Here is a 14,316-nt window from a genome sequence, read left to right on the forward strand (position 1 = left end):
ACATGTGAGAAGTAGTGCCACATTATATCTATCATATGGTGGCCAGGGCAAGGCCATATTAGTTATTTACGGTTTAGGGTTCAATAATTACAAAATCCACCACTATCAACACATTTCTTTTTACCATTTTTTTCATGAAGGGAGATTGATAAGTTAATAAGCAAACCATATTATTATGTGGGCTATAACTAGTTTTTACAACTTGTTCATGAAATGGGGTAAGTGTATTTATGAGGAGCACTTGGTTTCTTTCTTCCCCACAAAATTCAGTAATTATTAGTACCCAAATACCTTTTTATTGGAGCAAGAGAAGAGGGACATGCTTATACTTGTGGAAAGGGTTACTTGAGAAGAATTATTAATACCTTCATGCTATACTCTCCTAAACTTCAAAATTTTCTTTCTTCCCCATTACCGTTAGCTGGTTATTATCCTTTGCAAAGACAAACACACCCTTCTCAGACTTCTGACTTCACTACATTAAAAAATCGGCCTAGGAAAAAATATTACTCGCGAATCGTGACATGGGACCCTACGACAGCTTTGATCTGACAAATCACGTTTCCCTATCTCACTTTAGCCGCGATTATAAAAAAGGCGCCAACCCACCAGATATCGACACGTCATAGACATGAGATGGGAGTTTCTGTTCGGTTATTATAACCGTATGGATGGTTCGTTGGTTGTGTTGGAATTACCAAAAAGTCCCTAAAGTTGATAAGTTTTGTGTCACAACCATCAGAAGAGAAGAGAGACTGAGATTGAATTTTATTATATTATGCCCCACAACGTTTCTGTTATTGTCGTTTTATATGTAGAAAAAGAAAACCCACTATTGTAACTTTTATTTTAGTAGCAATGCATATGGGTGAAGGCCCTTCGCCCCCAATTTGATTCTTTTTATGTAAAGCCATTTCTTTCGGCTTATACAAAGAAAGACGGAATATTATGTTAAAAAAAAAAAAAAATACAAAAATGAATTTGTGGATGATCATTGTGACTTCCCGAGCCATGTGATTAGTGGTAAGAGATAAAAGGAGATTAGATTCTGTTTTAGTAAAGGTTAAATTAGTTTAATGATTGTATCCATTTTTTATTTATTTAAATATCATTAAAAAAAGAATCCACTTTAATTAAGGATTAATAATTCACAGAATCTTCTAGCATTTCTGATGAAGATCAAATTCAACCCTATCTGCCTCTTCTCTTTATTATTCTATTCACACTCCATTTAAATTATGGGTGCCATCTAAATCTGATTGGTAATTTTAGGATATTGAAAGAATAGGTGATGTATATATAAATTGGTCTAAAGGCCCTGAACACCCCGATGATTTAAAAAAAAAAAAAAAAACATTTTTGTAATGTATTTAATTACAATGTTGCAATCTTATTTACATCCAACATGAATTTCTGAGCCTTTTACAAGAATGTCATATGAGAAGTCAAAAATTGAATGGTCCTAAAAGTACAAGAAGTAAAAGAAGAAGGGGCAAACAAAAGCATTACTTAGTACAAAGTTAAGTAAGAGGTGACAAATACCAAAAAGGAGAAAGAAATTTGCAATTAGGAAGCTGGGGGGTGTAGCTGTTGACCTAACCATCTTTCATACATCTAGTTTCTTTCTTCTTTAATGGTAGACAAGACTTGAGAGCACGTTTGTTTTATGCTATACACATTTCTTGCTTATATTATCATATATGGATCTTATTTATTATGCTTCAATAAAAAAAACTTTACATAAATGGTTCATAGCAATGACTATTTAGGGAATGTTTGTTATTGTAAAAGGAGGATTTCACTTCACCTATCAAAACTCAGTTTATTAAAAGATAAGATCTTATAATCTGCTATCCTGTCTACATCTATACGTTGTTTAGTAAAAATAATTTTGGTCTAAGATGAAAGTTTGAATCCTGAAATGGGATTTGGTCGCAATCTTTGTTGTCTTTGGAGGCAGATCAAAACGTTGAAGAAGAAACCAAAAGAAAAAGCTGTCATCTTCGTAACTTCGATGGTCCCAACTCAATTTTGTATTTACATGTAACAATACCCAGCGGCTTGGACCACATGCATTTATTTAACAGGGCATGGATAAATAACATGCGCACTCTTGTCGCTTAAAATAAAATCCATGGAAGAACCACCGTGCTATACCATAGTTGTTTAATTATTAATATATAGTATTTTGTGTCATGTTGTCGATAGGTTAGAACCCAACTTTAATTGCAATCAAAAGAGCCAATGAGGCGGTGCTCCACGACCACTTAGAACATCCTAACTTTATTTTTAACATAAATAAAAGCCTATTTTCATTAATTTTTAAATATAAAGAATTTAATTTATATTCAAATTCAATAGATTCTTTAAATTAGACTTAATAAATAAGAAAATAACTTAATATGAGAGATAATTAATAATAAAATGTATAAAAACTTATAATTTATTAAATAAAACAAAGAAAGTTAAACTCACTCTTTAATTTATATTTAAAAAATAAAAATCTTTTAAAATTTTGGTTTTATGGATAAACTCTTTATTATAAAGAGTTTGAGCCATATAAATGATCTTTTAAAGATGCTCTTACACTAGCGCTCAAAACTTATCTCATGACCTTCCTCATGCAGGACCTACTTATCACCTAAACCTTGTAAACAAAATGCATGTTGCAGAAAATTCTGATGCATCATCTGAATTGAAGTATTAGCTATTCTATAAATTCCGTAGCAAATATATTTTCACAAACATCAACTAAACAATAATAATATATTCCTCACTCCAAATGGCGCTTTCGTTTTTGATACTTTTTCCACTCCTTGCAATCTTAGAATCTCAATCTACTATCACAATGATCAAACAGACTGACTTGCAGGTGGCCATGGCTGACATGAGAGCGAAATCTTATCATGGGTTTGTCATCTTCCTCAAGATGCTTAATGGAACCTCCAACTCTATACATAGCACACGTACATATAACTTTCCTGATGCCAAATGATAACAAATTATCTGAATCTCCGCTTCGTTCAGATCTTCTCCATCAATTCATTCTTAGACACTCGATCCCTACACCATTAGTGTACAATAACATGCTACATTTTCCAAATGGAACTTTAGTACCTTCAAGCCTACCAGGCAGGATGCTGAGCATAACCAACAGCGGAAAATCAGGCATGTTTGTGAACAATGCAAAAATTGTCACTTCAAATGTATGTGTGAATTCTCTGGTCAAGTGCCATGGAATCAGCTCGGAAGTTGCATTCGACACTGATCTTTATCTTCCTTTAAACTTAGTCAACAATCTCAATGCAACAGAGTCCAGGGTTCCTCTGAAGAAAAATGCTCGTGCAAAATCTTCTCCATCTGCTCTTGCTCATCACCTGAAGAGGACCCATCCACGACGCTAATCTTCAACATTAAACTTATTCTACATAACTTCTGTAATGTCGACAATAAACTCATTCTCTCTGTCCAGTTAGGAAACTGCACTAATGAAGTACAATAATTAAGCAGCCCATTGTGCTGAAAAACGAGTTCTTTTTTTCCATTAGTCATGTGAAGATTAGTTTGCAGCATCGCAATGCACTAAACGATATGCATATAGCCATATGCTCGTCTAGTCATGACTTGTGCACAGGAAACATAAGCATGTTAACAACGTAAGAATCTGTTATTGCAAATTAGCGCAAATGATGTAAGAACAGAAAGCCACACAAAAGAGGAGATTCATCCAGTTAAATTACAAAGTACAAATGCACTTTCGAACATCTTTGTACACGACTACATAAAGAATCACTTAAAATTCCAGCCTTTACTGATTCCTCTTAACTTGTTAAAGACACCACAGAGTTCAGTTCAAATGAAGCTGGATAGCATCTCATTCACACCTGTTCATTAAAAAAAGTGATCCTAGTTCATAAACCTAATTAATTATATAACATAATACAAAGCATTCCTCAGTGAGTTTTTCTAAGAGGGTGAAGTTCATTAAGCTGGGCAACTGTCTTCGGAGGGGAGCCGTACCCTAGCACCTGCTCTTGGTTTTTGTAATTCATCACCTGTGAAGGGTCACCCCAGCACCGCTCTGTGAAGCACGTGAACTTTCCTGCAGCTTAATCTTCTCAAACAGATACTGCTTCTCAGCTTCCGCCTCACTCAACCGGAGTTTCAGATAACTGCTAGCATATTCTTCCTCAGATTTGTCTGACTTGGCAAGAGCAATCCTCTGGAGCCTGTCAGCCTCTCGCTTTGCCTCATTAGCTTTGAGTTGGAACATATCAGCCTCAGCCTGTTTAAGCCTCACAATCCTCTCCAGCTCCTCTATCTGTAGCTTCTTCTTTTGTCTATCTAGCTTCAGTTCAGTCACTTCCCTGGCCTTGTCCTCCAGCTCCTTGTCACAGGCGTCGAGAGCCATGCGAGCTTTCTTAAACATCCTCATCTTCTCATCAGCCACCATTTCCATCTTTCTTATAGCCTCCTGTACCACTTCTGCAATTCGGTTGCATGCCTCTTGTGGAGCAATCAACCTCCCACTTTCTCCATTTTCCAGGCTCTTTGGAGAGTCAACCTCGAGCTCTTTATAAACGATGTACATGAACAAAAACAGAATTACAAGAGAACAAAAAAGATATATATTGTTTTTATGATAGGGCAACACATTCTTCCAAAAATAAAAAGAAGATTCTACAGTCTATTTCCAAGCATGTGTAAAGAATGAAGCATGTTGCAACCAACTTATATAGAAGATAATATAAGATCACATTCAAACCAATCTATCCCTCTGTTCCCACTGAAACAACAAAAATTAAGCCTAAAAGGAAGAGAAGAAGATTTAAGCTAGTGCATGCACACATCCACAAGATGGAACCACTTGTGGAGTGAAAATTCCCATCACAATTATCACTGACACTTCAACGATATAATAACAAATGATTTTTCGGCCATATCCTTTTTAATTTCAAGTTTTCAGCTGTATGATTGAAAAGTTCAATTTAACCGAAATCAGATCACTTATTCTGTTGACATATGAAATGCTCAGCTAATAGGAAAAAATGATTAGAATGCTTAGTACAGTTTGTACCTTGGAAAAACATCAATATTGCTCTGCAAGCTGTAGATTCCCCAACTCCACCCTTCATTTTTTCAATAAGTTCCTCACATTTCCAAAAGAGCTTCCTCCCTCTATGATCTTCACTTCCACGGAAGATCCGACTAACAAAATCAAGCTCCCTCATTAGAGCCTCCCTGTCCCAGGCGGGGGCACAATGTTGAAATACATCTTTTACCCAGCCCAGTAGCTCGGATGTACGGTTGCAAGCCCGGCACCTGAAAAGCATCTCAGTGGGAGCTGCTCCACTCTTAACAGAAGGACCCATACATATTTGCCCATCACGAATGGCACAATCCGTGTGAGTCCAATGAGAACACAAATCACAACCAATCCAACGACAGGTATTCACTTCAAAGTCAAACTTGTTACAGATCACACACATGCAGAGATTGCAGAAACCATTCCTGTTGGTGCATGTTTCACAGGTACAATCCTCAGCTGGAAGCTGGTTTTGACATGCTATATTTCTGCATCTCTTGTACACAAAGACCTCAATGAGGGAAGTTTGAGATAGACTAATATTTGGATGCAGAAATGCCTGAATTCCAGTATTTATTGCAACAAGGATTTCCAGCTGTACACGGTGGGCTCTTATCAATGTCTTAGCGGTTAAATCTGTTCTACTCTGAACAAGTCTTTGTAGAGTCAAAAATTCTTCTCTATGCTGTGAACCTCCATTTCCTTCAAGAATAGCCCTGAGCCCATTCTTTAGCTCTTCCAAAAACTCATCAGGTAGTTGATGCATCTTTTCAGAGATTGCATCAACTCTTTCTCTTGCAACCTCCCGAAGAGAAATTTTATCTGCACTTGAAACACGACGGATTACGGATTGTTCAGGGCAATCGATCTCTACCTTCCCGTTCTCCATCTTCTTTGCCATGAGTACATCAGCAGTAGGCCAAGTTTCTCGTGAGCTGGCACTCTCAGTTGGCGACCCACGAACATTGTCCGAGTTTGATCTGGGTTCTTGCCCATCAGGGGACAACATGGGATCTGAAGTCACAAGTGATAGAGACGTTTGTAGACCTCCAGATCGTGGTTGCTGTCTTGGAGGTAGCATCTTGGATGAAGATTGGTGGTGTATATTTGAACCAGATGATGTACCCATCAAACAACCTCTCCTACACTCTACACATGTTTCAAAAATAAGCTCTACTTATTACCACCCCACAACTCAATAATGCACAAACAACCCTAACATTACATTGCAAGAGGAAACTAACCAGATTTGTGCAAACAAAAACATAAACATCAATTAAACAGTTTATTGTTGGGGAAAATATTAAAGTTAAAAATAAAGTTCTAAGCATGAAGTAATTGTCGTTTACACACTATAAGAAAAGCATACTGGCCTTCACAGTTTAAATTATGCAGACCGGTTGGTATGAGCAGAATATTTCTCATTCTTTTTTTTTATTTTTTCAAAACAGAATTCAGTTCTGGAAAGTTCCCAATCATCTTAACAAATAACTACTTCATCCCAAAACCATAATTTCTTTAATTTCTGTGATAACAACATCTGCAAAACCTATTTTTTATTCTTATCCTAAAGAGAGAAAAAAGAAAGTTATTAAAAAATTAACCTCTTAGGGATAAAAGAGATTTTTTTACGCACTGTAACATATATTATAATTTTTTTTCTTCAATGAATATAAAGAGATAAAATAAAACCAGATCAAACAAAAACTATCTCAGAAGATTAATTAAAAGTAGAGATTTTGAACTAAAAAAACCATTTTAAATTACATGAATTAGAAGTTTAGAACTTAGAAAAGCAACGGAGAGATCAGAAATACAAAAACATGTATACTAACTAAATGATATTCAATGAACTGTTATTAAATCTCAAATATTTCATCGGTTACTCGTCGAAACGCAGATTAATGAGAGATCTGGTCAAAAGACCAGTCAAAATTGCCCTTGACTTACTTCCCCGGAACCATACAGTAGAAATAAAAAAATAAATGAACGGATCAACGAGGAGAGCAGAGTACTTACCAGAGAGGAGAAGCAAAAACTCAGCTGGAACGACTCGATCAGAGTTGATAGAAAAGAGAAAGAAGTATTGAAAAGCGGAGATTGTGAAGATTTTGCCCTAGCAAACAGAGGGAAAGAGCATCGTTTCACCGGAGAAAATCTAGCATAGAAAAGTCAACATGAGTCGACAAATATGTTAGAACACGGCCGTATTTTCTTTAAAAACATTTTCAACGCTGAGATGACTGGCTGAACCGGTAGTATTCTCGAGGGTTGACCGGTTTGGCACGTTGCGTTTGTTTTATTGCGTGGTGATCTGTCCGGACTTTATTGTTGGGGTCAGTCAAAACGCGTGCCATAAGACTGTTTAACGGTAGCTATCCATGACAATGGTGGGAGCATTTATATCATCCAATTATTTTTTTATTATACAAAGTTTATTAATAAAAGTAAAAGACTAACATAACCTTTATTTCTTTAAATATAAATGAAAGTGTGAGCTTAATTCTTAAAGAGTCAAATATCTCTCTTAAAATTTAAAAAATTTATTAGATTTAAATAAAAAATTTATTTTTTATATTTAAAAATCAATAAAAATATTTTTTATTTATATAAAAAATACTTTTTAAAATAAAAAACACAGTTAAAAATACTCTTAATAGTAACTATCTCATAATCAATGTGTACAAGAATGTTCAAGGTAAATCTGATGTATTATTTAACAAATCTTAAATTCTATTAATAAAAGTAATAAGTTCTTATCTACTTATAATTTTAAAATCTCTAAAATTAGTTAAAATATCCATAAATTGATTCGATTACTCCTCATTATTTAAAAAACGAAGAGAATTTTAATGGCAATAATTATTTAACTGCTTTCCTATTTCAGTGTTTCAAGAGGATTAACTTTATCTGTGATTAATAATTAATTATTCTATAAAAATTATACAATTTATTAATTAAATGTATGATTATAATTAAATATTATTAATCGATTCAATAACATTGCTCAACCATTAAAACGATATATAATATAACATACTTGAGCTAAATATCATTATGTAATAAAGAAATAGTGGTGGTGACAGGCTGATAACCTTCTATTTTGATGTCACTTCTCCACAACTTACGAAATAACAACCAGAAAAGCCCAGACATATTCTTAAGAAAGTCAGGCCAAATAAAGAGTTGTGGCTACGAAACCATTCAATAGACACTACTACGTTCTTTCTCAATGAATTTTTCAACTAAACCCTAATTCTCTTCACTCAATTTTTCTACGCGTATAGGAACAATAACATGCGGAAGACAAAGACATGCTGTGCTCCTCATTTCCGACCACCAACTTCAAATGGCTCAACCACCTCTGCTTCTAAAGTTTCTGGGGTCCGTGGTTGGGCTGCTGACTGCTGAACTTCAGGAGTTGAAACTGACCACTTGCCTGAAAGAGCCATGCCCAACATCTCGTATATCTTGCCACCAAGCTGTGCTGGATTTTCAGGCTGCATGAATCAAGAGTTTACATTATAGAAGATCATTAGACAATCAGAAAAGCGAAGTAACATATTATTACGTAATGACAAAGGCTCCAGTCTTTCAAATCTAATTTCTATATCCGTGGACATTTGAAGTCCAAAAGTATTATGAAGCAGTATATTATAGATTGGAACAATTTTCTTGCCAGCAATACAAAGAAAAAAGAGGAGGAAGAAGATCGTAGAAAGTGTACTCACAGTAAACCCACTAGAAACTAGAGCTGCATCATACAGAAGATCTACAGCCCTCAGTGCATCATTGTCATCAGGGTTGCTTCGGCATGCAGCCTGCAAGTTTGGTGTAAAAAATCACGTTATGCACCATTAATTTCAAAGAATAGTAAACAGTTGGCAAGCTGATTCTTGTTAACCATACATTCAAGTTTTGAATAATAGGATGTTCAGGATTAATTTCAAACACCCTTCTTCCCCTCATGAACTCCAGGCTGGAGGTATTACCAACTTGTTGTGCCTTCATTAACCTACAGGAAAATGAATTGCATAAGCAAGTTCAAAAGAGAAAAAATTGCCTCATCATTTTACCTGCACAAATAACTAAAGGCACTTTACCTCTCCATGTTAGCCGACCAACCAAACTTTCCAGACACCAGTACACAGGGTGACAAGCTCAGACGATTTGAGATTTGAACACTGGCAACATTGTCACCCAAACGCTTCTTAATCCAATCACAAGTTTGCCTAAACTCCTCTTTCATCACCTTTTCTTTCTCCTCATTTTTATCACCTGCAAAATTAAATTAGTTGATGAATCTCACAATGCCATATTCAGTAACAAGACATGAAAAGAAATGATTAAAAAAAAAAAAAACATCATATACTTAAAATTTATAGACATCAACAAGCTGTTATCATCCCAACAACCACCCAATAGTCAGATTACTGAGCTGGCAAATGGTGACAAAGCTCAACAAATTTCTCCAGAAAATAAATAGAACCAGAATAATGGTTGTTACCTTTAACATCCTCCAACAGTAGAATACAATATTATAAAGATTGATAATGTTCCAATAGACTAACCTAAATCCAAATCCTCCTTGCTAATGTCAACAAAATCCTTCTCCTTGTAAGATTTCAGGTTCTGGATGGCAACCTCATCAATGGGATCAACCAAATACAACACCTAACAAAATTGACAAGGAAAAGGCATCGTTCAGAACAATAAAATGAATTCAATAAGATTTCAATGTCTCAAGGACAAGCACATACTTCAAGATCCTTCTCCAGAAGTTTCTCAAGGAAAGGTGTGTTTTTAGCACTGGTGACACTCTCAGCAGCAACATAATAGATATTTTTCTGCTCTGGTTTCATATTTTCAACGTATTCATCCAAGCTAATCATCTCATCCTCACTTTGGGATGAGAAAAATCGAAGCAATGGTGCAAGACGCTTGTGATTTTCACGGTCTTCTATGCAACCCAACTTCAAATGTTTGCCAAAGTTCTCCCAGAATTTCTCATAATCCTGCAAGAACAGGCTAAGATGAGATTGTAAAACAAAGAAGAATACAATCCTCCACTGGAAATAAATTTGTCTGCACTATGAAAGATGAAGGGTTAGCTTCAGCTGTCAAATTAAAGTAGTATCAGAAACATACCTCTCTGTTCTCACTCATGGATATTCCCAGAATCATGTCAAATGCCTTCCGGACCAGCCGTTTCCTCATAATGCGTACCTTCAGCAACAGCAAAACAGAGATGTTAGAAAATAACCAATTTGTTCTCTTCTTTCTCAAAATTATTGAGGGGAAAAAAGTTGAGTGCACATACAATTCGACTCTCCTGAAGAATCTCCCGTGAAACATTGAGGGGAAGGTCATTTGAGTCCACCACACCCTTGACAAAGCTTAGATATCGAGGGAACTATTCAAAACAAGTAACACAAGCACAAGTAAGACCATAATCAAAACTCATTCATACAATGCATTCACCTCCCAGCAATGAAAATATATTCAAACAATCTTCTTACCAATTCTCCATCAAAATCATCTGAAATAAACACCCTTTTCACATAGAGTCTTATATTTTTAGTCTTGGGATTGACAAAGTCATCCTTCCCCATGGGAGTAACAGCTGGAACATAGAGAATGGATCTGAACTCCACCTCACCCTACATAATCAACCTTCATTAGATGAGGCAACAAATATAATGCAGGGGTCATAATGTAAGAGCATTAGTTTAATATGGTACTTATCTAAAATAAAATAGGTTGCTCTAATCTCTAAAATTAAGAGAACAGATAAGTGTTATCCACTCTTTGTACCACAGGTACAATGAAGCAGCGGTGATTCAAATCTAAAATAGTTGCCACTCAAGCTCAGAAGCAAATATCAAGATACTACAGAAATTGGTCAGAATCAAAGGACCAAAAACACACAAAGTTCACTAAAAGAAACTTAACATATATGTGTAAACACTGTTATTACCTCTGTTGTGAAATGTGAAGATGCCAATGGATCCAAATATTCATTGAAGGTTTTCTTGTAAAACTCATTGTATTCTTCAGTGGTGACTTCCTTTGGGTTGCGGAGCTGCACATATCAACAAAATGATGGAAATATAATCAAACAAAGGCATTACAATTTCATTTTGCACATCCAAATAAAGAAAACTTAAAACTCACCCATATAGGTTGAGTCTCATTAGTGAGCTCCCAGTCCCAGTATTTCTCAACAACAGTCTTGGTTTTTTTCTTCTTCTGGTAAAAGAGCCATAAATCAATCATACACAATTTGCATTATCAAAGTTGAGTTCCATGCTAACGGGAAGATAGAAAATTGAAAAAAGAACAAATGATGAAATTCCTACCTCTGTTGTCTCTTCTTGTTTATCCTTATTGGCTTCAGCTGGATCCTCGTCAACCTCAACCTGTAAAGATGAAAAGATGAAACAGATATCATTCCAATTCCAGTGGTTATTTGATTTCTTTACTCCCAGAAAGGGCAAATAAAAATCTGTATAACCATACCTCTTTGGTGTATCCCTTTTCCTGCCAGGTGTATATTGGGAAAGAGACAAACTGAGAGTAGTTTTTCACAAGCCTTTGAATCCGCTCTGGATGTGCAAAACCTTTGTCATCAGGCTGAATGTTCGCAGAAAATTGGGAAAAAAGGGTGGTAAGCTTTCTAACTCGGTGAAAAAGATAAGTGGGAAACAAACAACTCAAGACACAGCAAGCTGTTTAACTGACCTTAAGATATAATGTCAGGCGTGTTCCTCTCGGAATACTCTTCTCTGGATCTGTTTCCTCTCGAATTGTAAAAGAGCTAGCATTGGCCTCTCCTTCCCAAACATATTGTTTATCAGATTTTGGGCTTTTGGTCGAGACAACAACCTTCCAATATCAAAAGCCACATAACTATCAGGTGGTACAGGGACTTCTAGATTTATTTGCCAACAGAATGAACATAAAGTTTAAAGCTTTAGGTCAGAATCATACCCGGTCAGCAACCAAGAATGCAGAGTAAAATCCCACACCAAATTGACCAATTAAATTGCTGTCCCCCCCAGCATCTTTGCTATCCTGTCAACCAATTTGGTTTTTCAGAATCCATCAACAACAATGATACAAGCACTTAATTACTCAATAATATACTAGTTTGCATCACTAGACCTTCATTGCTTTCAGGAACTTCGCAGTTCCACTTTGTGCGATAGTCCCTAAACAGTCAACAAGTTCTTGCCGAGTCATACCAATGCCAGAATCACTGCAGCACACATGGAAATTTGCTTTAACTTCACCAGTTTCTGAACGAAATATCATTAACAAAAATAGTTATTGGACACCATAAAGCTTACGTAATTGTTACAATGCCATTATCTTTATCGGTTTGGATGCGAATATCAAGATCAACAGCATCCTTCAAAAGCTCAGGCTCAGTAACAGCAAGAAACCGCAGTTTGTCCAAGGCATCACTCGCATTGCTGTGGACAAAAAATAGTAAGTTTTATAATTCAAATGTTGGCAGGAAACTTGATGAAAAATAGAAAATTGTATAAATACGAAGAAATCAGTGTCAATAGCAAAATACACAATCAGCAAAGGAGCTTTCTACTACAGCATTTTACAAAAAAGATAGACAGAAACATACCTAACAAGCTCGCGCAGGAATACTTCTTTGTTACTGTACAAGCTATTAACAATAAGGTCCATGAGTCGACTAACCTGCCACACAAGTATGATACGTTAGCAAACTCTAAAACCCATCAAACACTGAAATTAAAACACAATTAACCTTGTAGAAAAAGCAGCGTACCTCTGCTTGATACTCATATTTCTCAGGTGGAGGTGAGGTAGATGTGTCAGATGCTGTCGCAGTTGACTCATACCGGTTACCCAAAAACAAACCATTCTTTTTCAAGTTTAATTCATTCGAAGAACGGACAGTACTACATTGCCCAGCTGTTAAGACTGAATACCATCTGAGTTTGGTATCGCTCTCTACTACCTGCCAAGAATAAAGAAAATATCCATAACATGCCACACTAACAAAAACCATAAGCTCTCAAAGACAAAACAATAAACCTGATATTAAATTACTCCATAAAATATATGCCTTCGAATAAAAAAGTAGGTTTTTTGTTCATGTACATATTTTCAAATCACAAACTCAACAAATCAAATTAAAAAGTCGCTTTAAATGCAGAAACTGAAGTTGGAGTTAAAGTGTGATTTTGAAATGAGAGTACCGAGTCGCCGGAGCGAGTGGCGCCGGTGATAGGTGCAGCGGTTGCACTTCGGAGGTAGCGTGAGCTTCCGTGGCGCAGGATAGTTGAAGCCGAACGCCTGCTGAGCTTGTGCATGATCGCGAAAGTTCGAGAGAGAGAGAGAGTAAACCTATGAGTTTAGTGGTGTGAGTGACTCTGTGAGCCGTGCTTGAGCGAGTCGAACGGGTGGAATGTTTATAAAGGGGGTTGCGTAGGGTTTTAGATTGGTTGGGGTTTTGAGAAGCTTCTGGAGATGAGATGGCGCTGTTTTCATATTTTTGGAAAAATGATCAGATTTGGGGTATTTCCGTCAATTCGAAAGAATTCAAAGAAGCAATAATCTAGTACGTGAGGTCGCAGGTTTTTGTTTGACTTTTGTCTAGTCAGTGCGAAATCTTTGCCAATCATTTTTCGCCATGTCAGGTTTATACCAAGGTTATGATAAAGACCATAAAATTGTTCTACCTTATCAGTTTCCTGTGAAAGAGAAAATGATAATTTATAATGTAATTATGTTGATGGTTGAAATTGATAAAAATAAATAAATTCTTCATTTATCTTAAATGGTAATGCATATATATTAGATGTCTTTAATATTTAGGAATTATTATATAAAAATAATAATTTAAAACTGAAATTATATGACAAGATGTGGATGTCCTTCACCTTTTTTCAAAATGAATAAATATAATTCAAATTCAATTGAATGAGATATTCTTCCACTTTTAATCAACTCTCAGGTCTCAATCTGTTCATGTGACAAATATATTGATCCAAAAATTTCTCACCAAACGCCCCAATATTTCGTACGATTAAAAATAAATTATCTATCATTTCATCAAAAGCATTTGCCATTAGCATTAAATCCAAACTAAATCATCAACAAAAATGATTTTGCAAAATTTCCAGAGATCCCTTCTATCAAACATTGTAGCATTGAATTAGAAAATCGACTCATAATTAATTTGTATA

General features: G+C 35.7%; 2 protein-coding genes across 2 annotated transcripts; both read right to left on the reverse strand.

Annotated features, from left to right (window-relative positions):
- Window positions 1–2,691: 2,691 nt before the first annotated feature.
- LOC116126301 (OBERON-like protein) lies at window positions 2,692–7,263 on the reverse strand. Its single transcript, XM_031411998.1, is given in 4 exon segments — window positions 2,692–4,072; window positions 4,075–4,572; window positions 5,078–6,235; window positions 7,106–7,263. Coding segments are annotated over 3 exon segments (1,755 nt in total). The 5' UTR covers window positions 6,216–6,235; window positions 7,106–7,263; the 3' UTR covers window positions 2,692–3,953.
- Window positions 7,264–8,111: 848 nt separating this feature from the next.
- On the reverse strand, window positions 8,112–13,606 carry LOC116126365 (heat shock protein 90-6, mitochondrial). The gene is made up of 20 exons (XM_031412063.1): window positions 13,327–13,606; window positions 12,894–13,085; window positions 12,729–12,802; window positions 12,436–12,561; window positions 12,251–12,344; window positions 12,077–12,160; window positions 11,828–11,971; window positions 11,606–11,719; window positions 11,446–11,505; window positions 11,261–11,335; window positions 11,064–11,168; window positions 10,606–10,746; window positions 10,407–10,499; window positions 10,235–10,312; window positions 9,847–10,101; window positions 9,658–9,760; window positions 9,190–9,364; window positions 8,996–9,101; window positions 8,818–8,907; window positions 8,112–8,586 (listed from the first exon to the last, which is right to left on the reverse strand). Exons 1-20 carry the CDS (start codon window positions 13,438–13,440, stop codon window positions 8,413–8,415), a joined length of 2,397 nt encoding a protein of 798 aa, XP_031267923.1. The 5' UTR covers window positions 13,441–13,606; the 3' UTR covers window positions 8,112–8,412.
- Window positions 13,607–14,316: the final 710 nt, after the last annotated feature.

Source organism: Pistacia vera, unplaced genomic scaffold (genome assembly GCF_008641045.1).
Source record: "Pistacia vera cultivar Batoury unplaced genomic scaffold, PisVer_v2 Contig179, whole genome shotgun sequence".
Taxonomy (NCBI): Eukaryota; Viridiplantae; Streptophyta; class Magnoliopsida; order Sapindales; family Anacardiaceae; genus Pistacia; species Pistacia vera.